The 10,983-nt window shown below is 37.3% G+C and overlaps 1 protein-coding gene across 1 annotated transcript in view; it reads left to right on the top strand.

The window, feature by feature from the left end:
• Positions 1–790: 790 nt before the first annotated feature.
• The window catches only part of LOC149833023 (uncharacterized), a 29,832-nt gene continuing 19,639 nt past the window's right edge, over positions 791–10,983 (top strand). The window contains exons 1-3 of the mRNA XM_090013352.1: positions 791–817; positions 1,378–1,627; positions 2,148–2,188. Coding sequence (XP_089869478.1) covers positions 791–817; positions 1,378–1,627; positions 2,148–2,188 — 318 coding nt within the window. The remainder of the gene's footprint in view (positions 818–1,377; positions 1,628–2,147; positions 2,189–10,983) is intronic.

Genomic DNA, 10,983 nt, shown 5'->3' with positions numbered 1-10,983 from the left:
ATTGGTTTCTGCTTTCTAATTATGATGTGTGTGGTATACGTAGTGTTTTGTCATGCTAAATGAGTAATGGCTGGCAATGTTGTAGCCAGAACACCCCATCCTTTTCCAAGAATATATTTTACGTGCTCTTTGCACAACATGTAAATCGTTATGTATTTCAAGAAAGCTTGCACTCATGTGGACTACTCTATTAAATTTTGTTTCTAAAAGAAATTCTACTCACAACCTTGCATGCATAAATTCGTGCACATCCATTTGTGAACATAGGGATGTAATTGTCATATCATTTCCAGGCCAAAGATGTACTAAAAGGAAAAGCTTTGTCTTAATGAAATGGTGAAAAGGTTTCCATGTTTAATAGAGTGGTTAAGTAGATGTTAGAACGAAGTAGCTTGTGTACGTATGCATGCATGCAACAACAGGAATATATAGACCATATCCAGACAAAGCAATTCTTATATTGGAAAAGAGAAAAATTGATATATCTTTTGGACAAGTCCAAAACATTGTAAACTATGTCACATAGGTGCAGGTACGGGTGCGGATGCGGCGATGCAGCACTTTAAAAAAACTTGGGTGCGGGGGTTCAGAGAGGGTATATATATAACAGTTTTAAGTTAACACTGCGTGTATGTGTGTGCATTTATGTATTTATATATATAATATTAGATAAAAATGGACTTGATTAGGGTTAATTGAATATACTTTTGGATAGAAATGGACCTCAATGTGGTTAACTTCACCTAACACAAAGGAAGTTGTGTCCAAGTGTTGCACCCGCCTGGGTGCGATGCGGGTGCCGTGCCCTGTTAGAAGAGTCCGTGTTACATAGATTGTAAATGACTGATGTGTTTTTTTAATTTGCTTTAACCTTTGTTTCAATAGGAATTTTTAGATCTCCATAAATCATGCTATAGAAATTTGTTTCCCTTTATTTCAATAGGCAGTATAAATAATATTTAAACAGTTCAAACTTTTAAACCCAACCATATTTTTCTTTTTCCAACATTGTAATTAAAAAGAAGAAAAATCATGAGACTAAGAATGATTGGTTACATCTTGAGGAAACAATTATTTTACCACATTCTCTGCCCGTGCCTGTATAATACATATCAAAACATCAGGTCATGATAAAAACTCTCTGACTTCCAAAAACTGATATTTGAATCACCTGTCATATCTGACCCCCCTTTAGAATCCTTCTGAAAGTCTAATGATCAATTTGTGAACTGGGAACAACTGAGGGTTCTTGCTATCCGGCCTTTTATATTTGCTTTAATCTTCCCTTTGTTGATCTAATATTTTACTTATATTTTTACATCGGTTTGATCTTCTTGCTGATCTTTGTAATTTTAATTTCAGGAAACTGTTCATTAGTCATTTGAAACGAACTATGGAAATCATCAGCTGGGAGCTTCAAGTACTAATTCTCATGGTAATCATGACCGGAGTGGTAATGAAAGCAAGGTTTTATTTAAAGGAGGAGATAGTTTTGATGCTAAAAATGTTGAGCTGCAATTAGCAATTGATGAATCACTAGCTATTGCTCTGCAAGAGATAGAGAATCAAGGTACTGGAACTTCCTCTAATGATGCTGCTCGGCCTGAGATTAGCAGGAATGCTTCAGGTATTGTTTGGCATTATCTGGACTTGAATTTTCTAGTTGTGCAGTGTCTATTTTCTTCTCTTTTGCTATCCTAGAGTTTGTTTGTTTGTTTGTGTGTGTGTGCATGCTTGTGTGCTCATGTGTGCATGTGTGTGTATGTGCATGCATGCATGCTTGAGCCTGTGTGTGTTTCCGTGCATGCATTTATGTATCTGCACACATGTGCATCACGTGTATGCGGCACACAGGCTCATTTGCAATGTGCACCACAAGTATTAGGTGCTTCTGATGTAGAGGAACGTACCAAGCGTGTAGATGGAGTAGTTTTCATGTTTGTGAGGTCTTTCTAACAATTCTTTGGAATGACTCCTTTTCTGTCAAATATAAATGAATATCTTCTTTCTCTCAACTAAATAATATTATCATAGTTTATAGCTCTTGCAATCACATAGATCTTTTAAGTTTGACCATGGTGTAAGAGATGTCCTTTTGGGTGTGGTTGACATGATCCTCTGACTGGTGAAATGTGTTTTTTATTCAGCAAGCAATAGGGAAAGGAACTCCACAGCTGGCACTTCTCAGGTGACCAACGCTTAGTTTTCTTTAGCCCATAACTTTGTTTATGTTTAGAATTACAAATCATAATCTACATCTGCATGCAGACCACCAATCGGGATGATATCAACTTTGACAATATGACTTATGAGGTGCATTTCGGCTCTTTTCTTTTAATAACCAATGGAAGCACTCCTTTTGCACTACTAAGTGACCTTAAATCATGAACATTAAGACAACATTGAAGTCTTAATGTGTAATTTATATAATAAATTAGGTGGTTTGTATCACGAAATAGCACAAATCCAAGACATTCCAAATAGTAGTCCAAATGCCAACCAAAATGTATTTGAATGCTAACAATATGCAAAACTTTATACAAGTTGTATGAATGAATGATTTCATTCATAATGAACAAAAATACATAAAAGAAATAAATACATAAGGGCCTCACTACATTACACTAAAACACACACAAAAGAACCTAAAACTACCCATCACTCTCTCACCTACGATAGGCACACACCCCATATATATAGAGAGGAAGAGATAGAGTAAAGAGAGGAGAGAGAAAGTCATCTCTAGCCATTGGATTAGAAATCTAGGTGTTGGGCTTAGTTCCCAACAACTAGTGTAAAGTCAACTTTAGTTGATTTTACAATAACTATATATGGACATAAATATATATACATATATAATATTATTATATACATACAAATAGGATAGAGTAATCTTAACACCCTATCTCAAACTTTCTGTGACTCACCATGAGTTTGCAATTACAAAGAAAGAACCCATTGCATAAAATGTCTTCATTGACTTCATCAAGTTCTTCCATTCATTGCTTCCTTAAAGGATGCTCTGGATCTTCAATCATATACTCTATTATACAAAGGGTCTTTAAGATCTTCAATATCATCAATATTTGAGAACCTATAAATAGAACTAACAAAACATCCCAACTATACACATATATATCATAAAACGTAAAAGATTTCCAAAATAAACTATATCAATTATATATTATGGAGAGAGGATGGCCAAACACACCAAAAATATAATATATAAAAAATATTTAATAAGACAATTTAACATTTTTCAAAATCATTTTAAAAAATTAATTTTGAAAATTCATTAATTTTTTCAAACACAATAGTCATCGAGACTCACTTCAATAGATCATTTTAAGAAACCATAGTTCTTAATTCATAAGATAACATAATTGCATATTATCAAAAAGAGAAATGCATGCATAAAATATCTCAAATATAAGCTCATAAATCATTAATTACTTTAAAAATCCATGAAAACGTGCATTATTCAAAGTCAATACTCATATATATCTATTACGAAAAGCACATTAATGCATAAAAGGCATGGATTTTCAACCGACATCAATACCATGAAGAAATAACTCACAAAAGAGTTTAAATCCTAAAATCCCACAAAGGAAAGTAAATTACTCATAGATTTTCTTTCAAGAACAAATCATTTTTATATAGCGGAAGATATAAGAAATGATTCAAGTCATTCAATAAGGATTTGAGAAGATAAAATAATCATGGATCAATTAATATTACATTTTAAAAGCAATATTAATCACACAACTAATGCATATATATGAATGAATCATGCAATAATTTATAATCAATGAAAAAGTTACTTATTGACCAATTTTAAAAGATAACAATGAAAAACTTTCAAGAAATGACACCTTATCAAAAATATGAAGAGATTTAAAATCCCACAAATATCAAGAAATGATAGTTTGCGAATATCAATATATATGCAAAACACCCAAGACAGCCAATCATAAAACAAATTTAAAGTATCCTTAATCATGCAATTGAAGCACATTTAATGCAAAATGCATGAAAATATTTCAATAACCATTTCTCATACAAAGACAAATAAGTAGTAAAAATTTATAAATTTCATGGAGAGATTTAAAAATCCCACATAACACAATGAATGATATTTGCAAATCTCAACAATAGTTCAACCACCATAAGCAATCACCTCGCTAGACCTCCCAACCTCAAAAATCAAATGTTTAAACGTGAGTATAATCACAATGTCGCTTATGGGCTAAACAAACACACAAAAAGTGTGAAATAATCAATGGGTGCACATAACTCACCACATTGAAAACATCTCTTGTCTACATATAATGACACTCAAAATAAGTATATCGACCTATGTCACAGGGATTCGGCTAGCAGGGTGCCGCACCCGCGTCGATGCGACTCGACGCGGGTGCGGCACCGGGTGCGGTCAACCCGATCCTGGGTGCGTTGACCGCACCCAGGATCATTTAGGTCCATTTTTTTTGGATTTTTTTTTTTAAAAAAATTTGCCCTATGAAATGGGCTGCGGAATTTAAAAAAAAAAAATCTGTTGACAGCTGCTGCTTCTCCTGCCTTTTCAATCCTGACTTTTTCGTAAAGGATTTTCTCTCTCCATAATAAATGATAATGATGGTGGTAGCCTTGCTGATCCTTCTTTTTCGTAAAGGATTTTCTCTCTCCATAATAAATGATAATGATGGTGGTAGCCTTGCTGGCTATTAGTATTCACTGTTCTCCTGACGAGATGGGTGCGCTATCGTGCAGCTATATATAAAATGAAATTTGAAAAAAACCCGCGTCGGGGAACCCCCGTATTAGATTGGTATACAGGAAATAAGGAGAGAGAGAGAGGGAGAGAGAGAAGTCACAATGGCTGGGGCGGCACACACTGCTCGACCACCGAAACCCTAAACATTAAAAGGTAAAAACATGTACAACGATATTATAAAAATGCCATTAATGAGGTTATATGGCATGTGTTCATACAATATGCGTATGGATCTGGATCCAGATCCATACGCATATATCCATACTGTATTCTAACACCCTCCCTCAAGTTGTATGTGATTTTGGAGCATGTACAACTTGCTCTTCAATAGCCAAAATTGACGTCCTGTTAATCCTTTGGTAAACAGGTCTGCCACTTGATCTTCTGTTCGAACATGACATAGTTCTATCTCCTTCATCTCGACTTTCTGCCGTATAAAATGTTGATCAATCTCAATGTGCTTCGTTCTGCTATGCTGGATAGGATTACATGCAATGTTTATTGCGCTTTGATTGTCACATAAAAGAAATGATCGAATAATTGTCTCCCCAAGATCACTCAATAAGTGTCTAATCCATGTGGCTTCTGCCGTGCCTGCAGCCATCGATCTGTATTCAGCCTCTGTACTCGATCGTGCCACTGCCTTTTGTTTTCTGCTGCTCCAGGACACTAAATTGTGCCCAATATAAACACAATATCCAGAGACAGATCGTCTCTCATCTGGATCCCCTGCCCAATCTGCGTCTGTATAAGTGATGAGTTCATGTCCTCTATGCAGATTATCGTTCTTGCGATAAACAAGTCCGTCTCCTATAGTTCCTTTTAAATAGCGTAGAATGCGCTTCACAGCTTCCATATGACCCTCCGTTGGAGCATGCATAAACTGGGATACCTGATTGACAGCATAAACTATATCAGGTCTGGTAAAGGTCAAGTACTGTAACATCCCCACGAGACTTCTATACGTTGTAGGGTTGACACAAAGATGACCATCTTCAGAGCTCAGCCTTTGATGTAATACACTAGGAGTGCTGACTGGTTTGCAATTCGTCATCCCGGCTTTTTCCAGAAGGTCAAGCGTGTATTTTTGTTGCATGAGTGTCAACGTGTCTTTTTGTCTGTCAACTTCCACACCAAGAAAGTACCGCAACTCCCCTAAATCTTTCATCTTGAAAGTTTTCATTAAAAACTGTTTCATGTCTTGCACATGACTATCTGAGCTCCCAGTGATCACAATGCCATCAACATATATAAGAAGAAGTATAACAATGTCCGCCTTTTGGTAAATAAAGAGTGAGTGATCCAGAGAGCATCTTCTAAAACCATAACTCTGAATCTGCATAGAGAAACTTTCAAACCAGGAACGGGACACCTGTTTCAACCCATACAGAGATTTCCTTAGTTTGCACACCCAGGCAATAGGATCCTTCTCGGCATAACCAGGTGGTTGCTCCATATACACTTCTTCCTTTAAAGTTCCATGCAAAAAAGCATTTTTAACATCCATCTGGCTAAGGCTCCAGCCTTTATCAACTGCTAGGGATATGATGATACGAATAGTACCCATTTTGACTACGGGACTAAAAGTTTCGTCGTAGTCTTCACCATATTGTTGTGTGAATCCTCGAGCAACAAGTCGCGCCTTATATCTGTCAATACTTCATTCAGGCTTATATTTTATTTTATAAACCCATTTTGAGCCAACTACATTCTTTCCTTCTGGCCGAGGAACTATTTCCCAAGTCTGGCATTCATTAAGAGCTTCCATTTCTTCATTCATAGCTTCAGTCCAATGACGGGATTGAAGAGCTTGATTAAAACAAGTGGGTTCATCCTGTTTTGTGAGCTGAGGCATAAACAACTGGAAATCAAGGGAGAAGGTCTCATAACTCACCCATCGTTGAATAGGATGCTTAATGCGTGACGGCCTTTGAGCCGAAGCATTGGCGATGCTTTCCTTCACATTCCTCGGCTCTGTATTTTTGTCCCGTCTAGTGTATATCTGCCCAGAGAAGCGTTCTACTGGGGGTGGCTCAGCTGGAGACTCAACCGGAGATAATTCAACATGCATTTGTGAGTCATTCAACTCCCTACTCAAGCCGAAGGAAGGACAATTTGTCTGACATGTTTCTCCTGTATTAGCAAAAAGATCTGCGCTCATCCATGGATCATATACTTCTAATTCTCGAGATGGTAACGCTGCAGAGTCATTGACTTGAAAATTTCCTTCATCAAAAACAACATTCCTGGAGGTCCTAATACGTTTTGTAGTAGGATCATAGCATCGATAACCTTTGTATTCATCTGCATACCCAACAAATCTGCACTTGACAGCCTTGTCCTGAAACTTATTTCGCAGAGATGAATCAACATGTACATAACATACACAACAAAAAACACGCAGCTCATCGTAAGAGGGATGTTGCTCGAATAAAGTATAATAGGGAGATTTCCGATCCAAAAGTGCCATAGGAAGACGATTTATGATATGAACAGATGTGTGAAAAACTTCTGTCCAGAGACTAACGAGCATATTGCTGTCATGTAGCATGCTCATTGCGCTCTCTACAATATGCTTGTGTTTCCTCTCCGCAACCCCATTTTGTTGAGGAGTATGAGGGCAAGAAACCTGTCGACTTATTCCTTTATCCCGAAGAAAGGCAATAAACTCGTTCGATGAATACTCTCCTCCACCATCACATTGTAAATGCACAATATCACAAGCAAACTTTGTTTTGACCATCGAATGAAATTCCCGAAATATTTGAAAAACTTCATGCTTGTGTTTTAAGAAATATATCCAAGTATAACGGGAATAAGAATCAATAAGGATAACATAGTAGCGACTGCCAGAAAGAGAAAGAATAGGTGCGGGTCCCCAAACATCAGAACAAATAATCTCAAATGGCTTTGAAGCTCTTTTATTTATAATATGAAAAGGAAGAACATGACTTTTGCAGAGTTCGCATGAAGAACATTTATTATTATTATCAAAAAATGAACATAAACTAGACTATGGAAGGAGACCATCAGATACAAGGTTTTCAACGAAACCCCGACTACAATGTCCCAAACGACTATGCCAAATATTTGACTTATTACAATGAGATGAATTTAAAACTTTCAATGAAGGAAAAAACAAAGACTCTGAAGGTGAAGACACTGAAGAATGCTTGGATGACTTCAACTGGAGAACTAGGACTGAAGATGAAGACACTGAAGGAACCTCCTTGAAGACGTATATGTTTCCTTGTCATTCCCCCTTAGCGAACGTCTCCTTCGTTCGTAGATCCTTAACATAAACAGAAGAGAGTAAATTCGACGGAAGAATTCATATCGTCAACAAGTTAAGCTACAGAAACAATGTTCTTTTTAATATTAGGAGCAAGAAGGACATTGGACAAGTGAAGTGAGGACTTTGACATAGGGATATGTGCACTGCCAGTATGACTAATGGAGTGATAAGTTCCATCTCCCGTAACTATACTACCTTTTTCAAAATAAGGCAATAAGTGAGATAACTTACCCGCATTACCCGTAACATGTGTGGCAGCACCTGAATCAACATACCACTCGCCTTGTTCATTTTGCTTGATCGTCATCTGTGACAATGCTGATAACAAAAGTTGTTGCACATCTGTGGATGGCCCTTTTGTGTCCATAGGAGTAGTTGATTTATGCTCAATTTTGTTTATTTTTCCTCTATTCTGTAGATTAAACCAACAATCAGCTTTCACATGTCCTCTTTTGTTGCATAAGAAACAAGTGGGCACTCTCCTCTGATTTCCTGTATTAAAAACCCCTGAAATATTAGGTGTAGGCAAAATACCACGTCCTCCCTGCCCAAAACGTCCGCGGCCTCTGCCTCCTTGATGCCCTCCATTCCCTCGTCCAAAACCTACAGAAGTGTCCATGGCCAATACTGAATGAGGACGAGCAGATTCATTTCCTTCTGCCTGTTGTTTCATAATCATCTCATGCTGGAGAAGCTTCGCTTGAAGATCGTCAAAAGTGGGCAACTGCGGAAGGCATGATAAAGCCGTGGTAAGCATGTCAAAATCAGGACCCAATCCATTGAGAAGTTGTTGAACTTTATCTTTATCTGCAATAGCACTTCCAATAACCGCCAATTGATCGGTAATACTCTTCAAGCGGCCTATGTATTCCATGACTGTCATGGAGCCTTTCTTTAAACTTTGAAATTCATTTTTTAAGTACATAACTCGGGCTTCTGATATCTGAGAATATGTCTGAGACAGCTTACTCCATAGATCCGCCGCAGTGCAATCATCTGAAAGAGTAACCAACACTTCTTGAGAGAGTGTTGACGTATAAGCAACCAAAGACTGATCCCGCTTCCTCCAAGCTGTATACTCTGGATTCTTAATAGAAATGGTAATTGTGTCACCCTTCTCATCTTTGGTTTCCTGCAAAATAAGTCGTGATGGTATAGGAACTAAACCATCCAGATGTTCATCGAGATCCTGACTCCGTATAAAAGGAAGGATTTGCCTCTTCCAAGTCAAAAAATTAGAATGAGTAAGTTTTTTTGTAACGAGCTGACTCAAGAAATTTGTAGAGGGACCGGATGACGAATGGAAATCCATATCAATGGGACAATGAATAAGCAAACAAAACGAATGGAAAGAAACAAACATGTTTGAGATCACTTAATCAAGCAGGAGAACCTCAACAAGACATGTACCTGTGCTATCGATATCTGGAAATAACCGCCTTTTTTTTTCCAGTTCAAAATCGAGATTGTAAACAGTTACAATCTGTCTGTAGGCGTTGCACAGGGGACACTAAAATAGCAATAAAGGAAGAATTTCTGGAATCAATAAAAAATAAAATGAATGAAACTGACAGACGTTGCACAGGGGACACTAAAATAGCAATAAAGAAAAAAAATTCTGGAATCAAAGAAGTTCTGGAAATCAAAGAATGAATAAAAAGAATAAATAAATTTCTGGAATCAAAGACGATTAACAGATGAAGAAGATAAATAATTAACAGAGAAGATGAAGAAGATAAATCATTAACAGAGAAGAAAAGATGGATGAGCACGCTGAAAGGAAAAGGGGGAAAAGGAAAGTACCAACTTTCAGAAGATGAGATTTCAGATTTAGAAGATGAGATTTCAGATAAAAAAGAAGATGATCACGCTGGGACCTGTCCACGCTGGGGTTGCTGTTCACGCTGACGAACCACGAGATGATCACGCTGGGAGCTGGGGTTGCTGTTCACGCTGACGAACCACGAGATGATCACGCTGGGAGCTGGGGTTGCTGTTCACGCTGACAAACCACGAGATGATCACGCTGGAAGTTCTTCACGCACAGGATTAACCTGTGTGCTCTGATACCATATTAGATTGGTATACAGGAAATAAGGAGAGAGAGAGAGAGAAAGAGAGGGCGAGAGAGAAGTCACAATGGCTGGGGCGGCACACACTGCTCGACCACCGAAACCCTAAACATTAAAAGGTAAAAACATGTACAACGATATTACAAAAATGCCATTAATGAGGTTATATGGCATGTGTTCATACAATATGCGTATGGATCTGGATCCAGATCCATACGCATATATCCATACTGTATTCTAACACCCCGAACCCCCTTACATATATATATATATTTTACATTTTTGCCCCTGCCGCACCCTCGCACCCGGGTTTTTTGGAAGTGCCGAATCCCCGCACCCGCACCCGCACCCATGTGACATAGATATCAACTACTAGAACAAGAGTATAATAACAATGTCACTTATGGGCTAAACAAAACACAAAAAAGTATGAATAAACATCTCGTCTATATATAATGACACTTAAATAAGAGGCATAATAGGAGAGAACATACGAGGTAATGAGAGCTTGTAATGAAAATAAACTAATGTCACCAAGAAAAATAAGGATATCAATTTTAATAATCTTTTGAAACACCATGGTTTCAAAAATAGATAGCCATCACAGATAATCATAATTATAAGCATCCATACTAACAGTGGCCAAATAAACAAATAAGTGATATAATACACTCACAGAACCAGAGATCAAACAATCGTCAGTTAGAGCTAGACTACAAGTTGACAATCTAAACTGACACAAACTGAGGTGCATAAAACTCACCCCAACAAAAAAGTCAAAAGGAAAAGAAAATGATGCATTATATAAAATTTTGTGACAGACAACCAAATGCCATAAG

Source organism: Nuphar pumila, chromosome 7, assembly GCF_984573655.1.
Source record: "Nuphar pumila chromosome 7, dmNupPumi1.hap1.1, whole genome shotgun sequence".
In the NCBI taxonomy this organism is placed as follows: domain Eukaryota; kingdom Viridiplantae; phylum Streptophyta; class Magnoliopsida; order Nymphaeales; family Nymphaeaceae; genus Nuphar; species Nuphar pumila.
This window is presented reverse-complemented; position numbering and strand designations above follow the sequence as displayed.